The sequence below is a fragment of the Chionomys nivalis genome, chromosome 16, assembly GCF_950005125.1.
Source record: "Chionomys nivalis chromosome 16, mChiNiv1.1, whole genome shotgun sequence".
Classification (NCBI taxonomy): Eukaryota; Metazoa; Chordata; class Mammalia; order Rodentia; family Cricetidae; genus Chionomys; species Chionomys nivalis.
In genome coordinates this window covers 17,566,847-17,579,695 of record NC_080101.1, presented here as the reverse complement: position 1 = coordinate 17,579,695, position 12,849 = coordinate 17,566,847, and the positions used below count along the sequence as shown (strand labels likewise).

Here is a 12,849-nt window from a genome sequence, read left to right as displayed (position 1 = left end):
TTTGATTTTTTTTTTTTTTTTTTTTAAAGACAGTCTTTTTATCTAGCATTGGAGCCTGTCCTGGAACTAGCTCTTGTAGACCAGGCTGGCCTCGAACTTACAGAGATCCGCCTGCCTCTGCCTCCCGAGTGCTGGGATTAAAGGCATAGGCCACCATCGCCCAGCTCACAGAGAGGTTCTTAAACAGGGTAGAAAACAGAAGAAAATAGTTCTTGATCTCTGTTTATCCATATCTGCTCACACAGATACACATTTGTACACAAGTCCATTTAAGAAATGTAATTTAGCCAGGCGGTGGTGGCGCACGCCTTTAATCCCAGCACTCGGGAGGCAGAGGCAGGTGAATCTCTGTGAATTCTAGGCCAACCTGGTCTACAAGAGCTAGTTCCGGGACAGGCACCAAAGCTACAGAGAAACCCTGTCTCGAAAAAACCAAAAAAAAAAAAAGCTAAAATTGGAATGCAGTATAAATATATGGAGCGCGTGTAATAATTTACTACTGCTGTCACACCTGGAGAGGTGGCTTAGCTGTTAGGAGCACTAGTTGCTCTTGCAGAAGATCTGGGGTTCAGTTCCCAGCATGCATAATGGTGACTCACAATTGTCTGTAACCCCAGGTCCGGATCTAATTCTTCTTCTGACCTCTAAGGCACTTCACATGTGCACATGCTTGCATACACTGAGGGATGCACACCTACACTAAAATAAAGTAAAAATTGTAATTGCTTTGTTAATTAGTATTCATAAGTATATATTGTATACTAGGCAAGTCTGTCCTATAACTCCACCCCCTTTCATTGCTCCTCCCATTTTCTGTCTTCATTCCTCTAGATTCCGCTAGATGGCTTCACCTCTACTTCGCATACATGATTTTGTGTGTCCACTGTCAGAATCTCTGTGGTGTTTTATAGTCTTATATTTCAGCTTTTTATTTTAACTTAATTCTGATTTCCCAACAAAGCGGAAACATAGGGATGCACATGTGCGTGCATTGCTCGGAGTTAACCCAGGACCTTATACCTTTACAGTTGGTTTCCTTTAGGTTAGAAAGAGCTGCACCTCACCTCCCATTTTCTTCCTTTGTGTATGCTATATTCCTTAACTTGTATGCTTTCTTTCCCTATCGTTGTTGGAAATTTACTCAGAGAACCTCACTGTAAAAGACTCGCCAGCCTCATTTGGTTTCTACAGGTGGCTACTTTTATCATGTACTGCTTTTGGTATTTCTTCTGCTGTGACTTGATTTCTGGGTTATTCTCATACTTCTTAGAGCACACTTTCTTTAAAGGCATTGTTTTATATCTTTTTAATGTTAATTAGAATGACAGAGTCTCAGAAGTAGTCTTACCTTAACCATAAATCCTACAGGTAAAGCTTTGGGTATAATCTCTAAGAGACTGACTTACCTGTAGGCGTTAATAAAGAATTCTTTAGAAATTAGTTGCTATAATAATTTAAGTGGATTTTGCATACTTTTTGAAATGTGATTTTTCTAAAAACCCTTTACAGTACACCAGGAGATTCTTCCCGGTCAAATCTTTTTGAAGATGCAACAAGTGCCCTTGGTGAGTGTCTAACTTACAAAAGAAGTCATCAGACAGTGCAGTTTCACCTTCAGGATCACACTGTAATCAGCTTCATGGTCACTTACACATGACTTATTTAGATCATAGTACTAGAGACTTTGGTTTCCATATTAAATTCTTTAAAATCTCCTCTTGCAGTTAAGTACACTCCTTTGAAGCTAATTATTTTCCCATTATGAATTTTCTATGTATGTGGTCTTAACAAGTTTGGTCTGTGTATATAGGCTTATTGCAAAGTAAGTGCCTTTGGAAGGGTTTGCTGGTTTCTTTTTTTTTATTATTTTTTTATTTTTCGAGACAGGGTTTCTCCATTGCTGGTTTTCTTTTATGTGCTTCACATTTGTTTGTTCACCTCCAGCTTTCACCCAGTGTGCTGGTTTTCTGGATTTCTGGCTGCATCCTGTTACTTACATGGGCAAATAGCAAAAGGGCCTTCTTACCCCAACCTTTGATTTGACTATTTAATAAAGTCTTCCCCTTTCCCTTCATCTCTAATCTGTCAGCATTTTTTCTTCCTATATTAAACCTCTGATACAGTTCATGTTTTTATGTTTATTGGCTGGCATCCCTGTTCCTGTGTACATGGAGGGCTGGCATAGGTGCACTCCCCTGTGTGACTGGCTTCTGGCTCCTTAGCAGCTGCAGCAGCTGCTGCTCCATTTCGACAGCACTGACAACCCTTGGGATTACAAGTTGGTTCTGAGCTAGTTGGGCTTTAACTCCTTGGAATTCTTGTTGTATTTAGTGACAAGAAAAAAAAATGTAGATGTTTTAAATAGTCAAACTGAGATTTCCTGGGGGTACCATATTCAGAATTTCATCTTTTGACCATCCTAGGACAAAACTGCCTCCAAATACTATCAGTAAGTATCCCTTCGTGAGACTGAAGGCATACTATTTCATATATGGAAAGCTGTAAGTTGTAGAGAATTGTTACAAAGGTTTGGGGAGAACTGGAGAAGAGGATTACATAGAGAATGCATAACCGTTTTGTAGCTTCAGAGCCAGAGCCACTTGGCACTTGTGTCTAAGTTTATTGGAGATTCTGGCTGTTACCAGTGTTGCCACAATAGAGTGTTTTGGTGCTATTGAGCAGGAGCCAAGTAAATTATGCCTTTTGCTGCTGATACTGCTATGTCTAAGTTTCTGGTGGTGGTGTTGATTTTACTTACACACATTTTAAGGAGAGACATAACATAATTTTGCTCATGTTTCAGGGTGTAGGAAGCAGAACAAATTATGGCTTGGTCAAGAAGCCAACATATAGGAATGCTAGCACCCTTATATTTATGTCTTTATGTCACCTAGATCATTCTCAGCTTTGTAATTCCAGAATCTCTTTGCTCTGCAGTCTTTGCTCTGTCGAGTCCCCACTTCGTTAGCTTTCCATTTGGCTTTTGTTATACCTCTTCCTGGTCTGTATCTTTAACCATTTTTCTCAGGCACTCTAGTAAAGTCTCATTATTCCCGACTCCATAATTATGTGTTTTCTGTGGTTCTGCTTCAGGCCACAGTTAAACATTTAGACTATGGGAATGGCTAAATACCCCGTGTGTGCTGTAGGGATTCCCCACTGTAATTGTGCTACTCATCTTCCTCTGAATTTGCAGACTTGTTTATTTAAACTCCAAACAGGAAATCTACAGCCTCTACAAAAGTCTTTGTACCCTCACTCGTTTGCACCAGTGTGCTTGCTGTTGTTTACTGGTGGCATATGGCTGCTGGTCATTTAAACTAGAGGGCAGAGTTGGGGGTGAAGAATTCTGAGGTGGTAAGAAAGGCAGTGGTACCCAGAACATAAATGGAAAAGAAGATAGTTTTAATAGAGGTGAATTGAGGGGGTGTAGCTTTCTTCTATGCAAGATAACATCCACCTGGGAAGATTGGAGATTGCCTGTGCCCAGTGACTCACTTACAATACAAGTAATTCCATCCTTGGGTGTGAAATTGTATCTTGCTAACTTATTCCCCATCAGTTTGAAAATACAAAGTGTCAAAAGAAAAAAATAAAAGCCAATCTTAACACACCAGACTTGATTGTTTGAAATATATGCAAAAAATGACTTGTTTCTTGGTTTTTGTGAGCTAGAACTTGTCTTTATGCCCCATACTGCCATTGAACTTCTGTAGATAAGACTGACCTTAAACTCAGAGCAGCCTTTCAAATGGTAAGATTACAAGAACAACCCATTTGCTTTTTGTCTTGGGCAGGTTGCCTTCTCTGACCTGTGAATTCTTCCTTGTATTTGTAGCTGATATTTCTACTGTGCTTATAAAACCACCTAATTTTCTGTTGCTCTTGTAAGTTACCACAAACTTAGTGGTATGAAACAATTAGTTTTCTGACCATTTTTGTAGGTTAGAATTTTTGACACTGCTTTTTCTGACTGATATCAAGAAGTCAATAATTTTTTTTTTTTTTGAGACTGGGAGAATCTAGTTCCTTATCACTTCCAGATTCTAAAAGCTTGCAAACCGGTTCTTCACCTGCAAAGGCAACAACAGAGCTCTCATTCTGTTTTGTCTTCATTGTCTCTTACCTTTCTGTCTCTCTTGTTGATGACATCAGGCCCATCTGCTGGAAAGACACTTCCCTTTGTCACATAATCTATGTATTTTGTAGGTTTTGGGGATTAGAGCACGGACATTTTTTATGGGAGGGCATCTGACTACTTGTTGACTTTCATTCTGTTGTCTTTGCTCAACACAGTAGTATATGAAACATTATAGACATCATACAGTTAAGAAGTGTGGAGAGAATGTTTTTTGAATGTTCGTGTACTTTTTCCTTGTCCCCCACACACCTGTTTAGTGACAGGTCAATCTTACGAGAATATGATAACTGAGATCATGTCAATGGGCTACGAACGAGAGCAAGTAATTGCGGCCCTGAGAGCCAGTTTCAACAACCCCGACAGAGCTGTGGAATATCTTCTAATGGTGAGAAGTGTATTTCACTTTTTCTCTTTAATATCAAACTCTAAAGAAATTAAGATTTTAAAAGATGAGTTAGCAATTTAGTAGCAAATATTATATGTTAGATAGCTTGCTGTTAACATTTTGTGTTGATAAAATGTAACCTTTGAAAAGATTCTGAGGTGATTTTCATTAGAAAATGCCATGGCGGTGAGTTATGAAGTGGCTCTCTGGGTGGTGCCTTCCACACCTGTGAGCTCTGGAGAGGGTGTCTTTCTATTAGAGAGTAGGCTGACATCTTAGTAGATTTTAGTTACTCACATAATCTGTTATGAAATATTTAGTGCAAAAGAACCATTACCATTTCTGTTTGACAATTTGATGGAAATTCTGGACCCTGGACCTGCCAATAGTCTTAGCCTTCAGTGACTCCCCATCAGGAGCTGGCCGGACCTGTAGTGCAGGTGCACCGTTAGCCACTGCTCACTGCCTGTCTTTCCTAAAGTGGGTTTGCCTTGTGTGTAATAGGAAATGGACTTAACACCACTTGATAAAGTCTAAGACTGATGGATTTTTAAATAGCTATAACTGCTATTTGTTTAATCTTGTTCATCAAAATAAAAACTCTGTACTTTTAAGCTGTAATAATTTAAAAAAAAACCAAGTGCTTGAAACATACAAAAAGCATCATTTGAAATTTAAACTATTGAAATTTATTTTATACCTATTTTGTCAATTTTGAAATTTTATATGAGGCACTTCCTAGATGATGCTGGGCTTAGAAACATGAGTCAGTAGAGGAGACAGTTTTCCTTGGCCAGAGATGCCTGGTATTCATTTGTCAGACGCTTCTACCACCGGGAGTCACTTCAGAGCTGTCACCCTCTTACCCTAAATGTTCTAATGTTGTGTCGCTGAGTGACGACTCAGGAAAGTCGTCTGGGACCCCCATACAGAGGGAATGCCTAGTTATTAGTATTCTTAGAGTTTAATTGGACGTGGATTGTGGTTGTTCCTGAACAGTGCGTCTGTTTCTGTAGAAAATCCTGTTGAACTATGCTGCCTTACATACAGTACATGCATACAGCACTGAGGTCTACCAAGTATCAACCATCTAAGATTAATAACCTTTTATGTTTGATGTCATAGATGTTATTTTACATGTAGACAATGATGCTCAATAAACCATAAATGTTTTACTGTGTACAATATTTAGCCTGTGTGTGAGATGTCTGAAAGCTTGGAAATTTTGTTGCAGGGAATCCCAGGAGATAGAGAAAGTCAGGCTGTGGTTGACCCTCCTCCCCAAGCAGTGAGTACTGGAACTCCTCAGTCTCCAGCAGTGGCAGCAGCTGCAGCGACCACAACGGCAACGACAGCAACTAGTGCTGGAGGTAGTGACTGTCTCTAGCAAGCGATCTTGAGTATAAGATTGTTTGATCTGAAGCGCTTCAGTGGTGTTTGGATATGTCTTAAGTCGTGTCCTCACTCACAGAAGAGAGATTCAACCATGTGTGTGGTAGTGCACACTGGTGTTGCTGTGTTGTCAGAGCTTACTTCACTAGTTGGTTCTTCACAGTTTGAGTTTAGTGCTCATTCAGAATGGAAGGCTCACTTCATAAAAATGCATAAGATGCAGGCAGGGTGTGGTGGTGTGTGCTTTTTAATCCTAGCACTGGGAGGCAGAGGCAAGCAGATCTCCGGGTTTGAGGGGAACCTAGTCTACACAGCGGAGTTCCCAGAGAGCCCCAGGGTACAAGAGAATCCCTGTCTCAAGCGGGAAAAAGACTGTACAGTTTCAAAGCTACAAAAATCTTGGTGATTGGACTGCTAATTTTGGAAAGGCTGTGTGTTTTTTGCTCTTATTTTGGCAGTCAGTCAGGACTCTATGTTATATAGTGAAAAGAGGAGGCACAGCCTCTGGCTTAGATTTTAGTATTTCTATTCATCACCTGCTAGGTAGCTTAGTCTCGAGTCTCACTGTAATATGACACATAAATAGGAATAATACACATATATGTTATGTGTGTGTGTATATATGTGTATATATGTGTGTGTATATATATATATATATATATATATATATATATATATATATATATATATATAAAATGAGCAATCACAATAACATGATTACCATTTGATGCAGGACACCAGTTTCTTGTATTCTCTGTAATGGTTCACAGGGCATTGTGAGTGAATTTGCTTCTTAGTGTTCTGTCCTTTTGCTAGTAGTAAAACTTTCAGCAGAGCAAAGGGGGTTTAGAGAGTTTGTGACTTATTTTTTCTGCTGCACCTGAGAACTCAAGTCATTTTCATTTGAAGTATTTTCTGTCTGAAGGTATGGTTTCCCTCCCTCTTTGTTATGTATTTACCACTTTTATTTTAAAATGTATTTCAGGTCACCCCCTTGAATTTTTAAGGAATCAACCTCAGTTTCAACAGATGCGACAAATTATCCAGCAGAATCCTTCCCTGCTTCCAGCTTTGCTACAGCAGATAGGTCGAGAGAACCCTCAGTTGCTGCAGGTGATGATCCTTGTTAATTTGGAAAATAGAGTTGTAGTGTTGTGTTGTTTTTATACTACAGAATTTGCATTCTCTCCATTTTCCTCTCAGAACTATTTGTTTCTTTAATGATAATGTAAAAAAATCATTTTCCTTTTCTTTTTTTTCCTTTTTGACTTGAAAGGACTGGCCCTAATTTCAATTTGTTACTGGATTCAGGCAAGCCTAAGATTCAGTGATTGTTCTGCCTCGGCCTCAGTAAATCACAATGCTTGCTGAGCCTTTTCTGTTCTTATTTAGAGTTGTCTTTTTTCCTGAAGACAGTTAGGATTGGTTTGTTGATGGTGTGTTTTTGCTTGTGTTTTTCAAATCACTACAGCAAATTAGCCAACACCAGGAACACTTTATCCAGATGCTAAATGAACCGGTTCAGGATGCAGGTGGTCAAGGTGGAGGAGGAGGTGGCGGAGGCGGAGGAGGCGGAGGTGGCGGTGGAGGTGGCAGCGGAGGAATCGCAGATGCTGGAAGTGGGCACATGAACTACATTCAAGTAACACCTCAGGAAAAAGAAGCTATAGAACGGGTGAGTTGAAGTCAAAGTAGATTTGAGTTCCTTGGTTACCCTAGCACCTGGGCTGGTGGCTCCTGCTGGGATGCAGCTGCAGCATTTCTGTACACCAGAAACATTTCTGTTTGTGCCCTCCTCCTCTACAGCAAAGGGCCTTCTTGTATAAATCAGATATACATATTAATGGATTACAGTTCTCATTGGTGTAAAACACAAGAATATTAAAGCACTATACCTAATTCAAAATAATTTCAAATTTTACTTCACTACTGTCCCTAAAATGTTAAATAAATATCTATGTGAATTATGCAAGAGTGGTATACAGTAAGCATCAGGCACTACCTATTTTAACTATCTGTCCTCAACAGTGGCCCAGTGCAGGTCTGAGCAATGCAGTAACCTAGATTTTGTTAAACTGTGATCAATAAACCTAGCTCTCATTCTTACATTTGTAGACAGGAAAGTACCATACTTGCCCATTTATTGCTACAAAGTATTTTGAGCTGGAACTCAGATGGAACTCTACACTTACATGGTCAGAGATCTGCGATCTCTGCCTCTCCTTTCAGTGTTGAGATTAAAGGTGTGGTGCTCCACCATGCCTGGCTTTCATTTTCTTTTGAGTCTAGGCTTAAATTGGTTTCTCATTTCTGCATTGTAGATAAGCATTGTTTAATCCAAGTCAAAGTAAGGCGTGCTAATTTTTAGAAAGAATTCACAGATTGCTCTTATGTGTAGGTCTGTGATCTATTTTGTGTTCTTTTATTAATGAATATGAGTGAGATTGCATGTGAATATCCATGTATCCCAACATCATTTGCAGAAAAGACTTTGAAGTTATGTGTTTCTGTAAAAAATCAGTGGTCCATGGATGTGTCAGGGTTATTTTTTGAACTTAGTTTTAATGTTTTGGTCCATGTTTATTCACATGCCATTGAGGCCAGTACCTCACTCCTCGCTGCCTTTACTTCAGGTTTCTAAGAAAATATGAAATCAGATGTTGAGTGCTCCAATTTTATTTCTAAAATTGTTGTGGATGTTCCAGATCTCATCCTGTGTAAATCTCAGGATCAGCTTGTCCAGTTTCTAGGGGTGAAACTTTTAAAGATGGCTGAGTTTAGAGCCTTTATTATGTTCAGCCAGGAGATGCATTTGAGAAATGTCCTGTATCTTTTTTTTTCTCTTTGATTTTTTTTGGGGGGTGGAGGGGTTGTCATTTGAGGCAGTCTTGCCTCAAATCCTGTGCTGGCTTTCAACTTGATATATAGATGAGGGTGAACTTGAAGTCATGATTCTTCTGTCTGCATTTGCAAGTGCTGGGAGTGCAGCATGCACCATTGAGCCCACTGAGGCTGTTGTTCACGATCTTAAGTCTGTGGGTGTGATGAGCAGCTTGTGATCCCAGCTCCTAGGAGGTGCAATTGGAAGCCTAGACTATGTAGTATGATCATCTCGAAACAAAGAGGACAAAACAACTTAATTCTTACTAAGGCAATTCAGTGATGTAAGTTAAAAATATTGTACTACTTTTGAGTTTATTCCTAATATCTATTCTTTATGCTATTGGGAATTACTCTTTTTATTTTTAAAATGTTCATTTTTAAAAATAAAATAAACATTACAAAGAATATTTGTAATTACAAAGAACAGTTTTGTGTGTTGATCTTAGATTCCTAAAATCTTGCTGAATTCATTTGTTTGTTTCCGTGGCATTTTCTGGTTAAGGAAGGTGTTCCTCTGTGGTGTCAAGTTGTTGAGCTTTTTTCATAACAGGTGGTATACATTTGTTGCTTTTCTCAGTTTGTCATGTGATCATCTTCTAAGAAGTACTTTATTGTGTATATTGAGTCAACATTACATTCTTGGAACAAATCTCACTAACCATTAGATGATGTTGTTTGATTCAGTCTTCTGGGGTTCAGTTGAGTGTTTTTAGGGCTATATTCAAAACAGCTGCTGCTTCATAGTTTCCTGGTGATAGGTGTCTTGTATTGTGGGGAATTGTGACTCCACAGAATGAGTGGAGGGTGTTTTTGGAAAGAATTTAAAAATTGGTCTTGATTATTTGAAGAGCTGATAGACTTAGTCACCACTCATCCTTCATGTTCCTTGGGAGTTTCTGTGCTTACATATTTCATTTTGTGTAGTTTTTATTGTCGAAAAGGCAGTAATGTTTGCTGAATTTTATCCCTTACTTTAGCAATTTGAATCTTCAATTTTTTTCCTGACCATTTTAATTTGTCAGTTACTGATTTTTCAGTGCTTTTTATTGAAAATATTCTCTGATACATCCAGACCACATTTTCCCCTTCTCTTACTCCTCCCAGCTCCCTTCTTTCAGTTTTTTTTAAAGCTACTGTTTTTGTTGTTTTGTTTTTAATATTAAATCTCTTGCATTTCTTTCTAGTCTTTATTATTTCCCTGCTGGTTGACTTTGAGTTAGTTTTTTTGTTTTGCTTTTAAGGTAGCAAAACATTAGATTTTTGTTTATATATCCAGGCTATATAGAACTTAATTTCAGTCAATCAAAAAATAGCACTTTCTCTTTTCCATAAAATATCTGCTAAAATATATATCACAGGTTATCTTATGAAACCTTTGAGTATACAACCATTAAACCACAGTTCAAGGTGTTCACAAGGATGGGGCACTGCCTTTTTTCTGTATTCCTGTTCTTCAGCTCATATTTTTATAGGCTCAGGAAGGCTCCACCAGGCCCAGATCCAGCCCCCAACCACCATTGTGCTCATTACCTACAGGGAACATTATGAGTGAATAAAAGAGCCAGAGGAACAGTTCCCCAGCGAGGCTACCACCTAGGACTGATGCTGGGTGGAGTTCCACGAGAGTCTCAAGCTCTCTAACTAAAATTTAAGTAAAAGTAGGAGTCCTCACTAACCCTTCCCCTTCAAAAATTGCTTTGGGTTGGTTTTAGTCTCTTAATTTGTTAAAGTAGGCATTTAGATCAGTAAACGACCCTTCCCACTTACATGCACACACTCTTGATGGGTGGCACTTGGGATTGAACCCAGAGCCTCACATATTCCTGAGGACTGAATCCTACCCCCTGCAGGGCCTGTCTTAATATGAATTGTGTATAGCTCCAGGCCTACGCACTTCTAAGCACCGTCCCATCACAGTCTCAGAAATGAGTTTGCATAACTTCTGGTCTTTAAACTTACAAAGTCTTGTTTTAGGGCCGTCTTTCCTGAAACATATCCTGTACATATTTGAGATTGTAATATGCTTTTGTTAAACATTTTCCAGCTGTCAAGGCTAGTTGCCTTATAGTGTTGGCTAATTCCTTTGATTTTCTTGTTGGTCCTCTTTCTGATTGTATCTTTTGTTGCTGGTACTGGTGGCATTGGAGTCTCTAGATATAGCTGAAATGCTGATTTCTCTCTCCAGTGATACTTTTTTTGTTTTATATATTTTTGGCTTCTTGCTACATGTTTATCATGTCTTCTTGGTCCCCTCTTAAGTCATAAAAACATCCCTCTTCTGTGGTAACAATTAAGTTTATGTCTCATGGAAGAATGTAGTTGGATTGTCCCATCTCTTGATCTGTTACTTCAACTAACCTTGTTTTAGTTTGGACACAACTTAGAAAACACGTTCATGTGGAAGGGTGTGTGGAGGGAGTGGAAATTTGGATTGGTATTTATTTATTTATTTATTTACTTACTTACTTACTTACTTATTTATTTATTTGATTTTTCGAGACAGGGTTTCTCTGTGGCTTTGGAGCCTGTCCTGGAACTAGCTCTGTAGGCCAGGCTGGTCTCAAACTCACAGAGATCTGCCTGCCTCTGCCTCTGCCTCCCGAGTGCTGGGATTAAAGGCATGCGCCACCATTGTATTTATTTTTATAATAAAAAAATAAAAATATTAATTAAAAGAAGTTAGAGCTAATGGACCAAGCAGTGATTAAAAAAAACAAAAACCACATTCATGTTTTTAGTTTTTTCGACTTTGATTGTTTTGTTGATTGATTGTTTTTGTTTTGTTTTTTGGGGTTTTTTTGTCTCTAATAATTATCTTTTAAGTACTGTGTATTAGAAAGTTGTTGATGGTTAGGGAAGGTATTCATCCGACTAAGAAGTAATAATCGTATGTAGAAAAGTAAGCTGTTATTTGACTTGAGTGTTTGAGTGTTGGGTCTCAGGTAATTTTAATAATAAGAGTGTAGACTAAATAGCTTATTAGTTTTTCAGAAATGCTACAAATTTAAGTACATACGAATAGGGAACACAGTCTTTATTACAGAATACATTGTGCAATGGTACTGTAGTTGGTCACCCCCTTTCTAATATAAAGTGTTTAAAGATACAGGCTATGTTAAGAAATGAAGTATTCATTTTTACAAAAAGTTGATGTGCAAGTTAAGGTCTTTTCATGTGCTTTCCCTCTCTCAACCCTTCCTTTACTAAAGCCGTTTGAGCCCAGATTTCTACATGCTCATTTACTTACTTACTGGTTTTTAAGTGTGGGTATCAGCAGGTGTTTAACATAATTGTGCCTGTTGATTTAATCTCATGAATTTGGAACCATGTGTAAATTTCTTTAGGCATTATTAAATGTTCTCTGCACCCTCTGAGTGTTGAGCAATGATCTAGACTCAAATGGGGCTGAACTTGTGCATTTTTCAGGGGCATTTTCTGTGGTACTGTTTGTTTGAGGTGTTCAGTGGCAATGCTACAGTCCTAGTATAGAAAGCAAACTAGACATACCATAATCGATGAGTTGTATGTTTAATTGCTTTCTTTTCTTCCAGTTAAAGGCACTAGGATTTCCTGAAGGACTTGTGATTCAAGCATATTTTGCTTGTGAGAAGAATGAGAATTTGGCTGCCAACTTTCTTCTACAGCAGAACTTTGACGAAGATTGAAGGGACTCTTTTGTATCTCACTCACACCAGTGCATTACACTAACTTTGTTCACTGGATTGTCTGGGGTGACTTGGGCTCATATCCACAATATTTGGTATACGGTAGTAGGTTGGTGGGGGTGGGAGGGAGGGAGCTAGGACACAGGGCAGGGATACATACCATGCATGTCTGCTTCAGTTAGCAGATGCTGCAGATCCACACAATGTAAAATACTAGACAACCAAACATCCGCCTTTGCAGGTCTTTATTCTTGTAAACAGTAGGTAACATTTTCTGGGTTTCATTCTAGTGTATTAGATCCAGAAATTTAGTGTGATGCCCTGCTTTCTCTTTTCTTTGACTTAACATTGGTTTCTGAATCTTTGCTACCTAGAATCTATAG

At 38.6% G+C, this 12,849-nt stretch overlaps 1 protein-coding gene across 1 annotated transcript in view; it reads left to right on the top strand.

Moving 5' to 3' along the window:
• Rad23b (RAD23 homolog B, nucleotide excision repair protein) overlaps positions 1-12,579 on the top strand; it is a 40,962-nt gene extending 28,383 nt beyond the window's left edge. Inside the window, exons 5-10 of the mRNA XM_057791037.1 lie at positions 1,510-1,565; positions 4,399-4,526; positions 5,761-5,896; positions 6,904-7,031; positions 7,390-7,593; positions 12,353-12,579. Of these exons, the coding sequence (XP_057647020.1) occupies positions 1,510-1,565; positions 4,399-4,526; positions 5,761-5,896; positions 6,904-7,031; positions 7,390-7,593; positions 12,353-12,466 (766 nt within the window). The 3' untranslated portion in view covers positions 12,467-12,579. The remainder of the gene's footprint in view (positions 1-1,509; positions 1,566-4,398; positions 4,527-5,760; positions 5,897-6,903; positions 7,032-7,389; positions 7,594-12,352) is intronic.
• Positions 12,580-12,849: the final 270 nt, after the last annotated feature.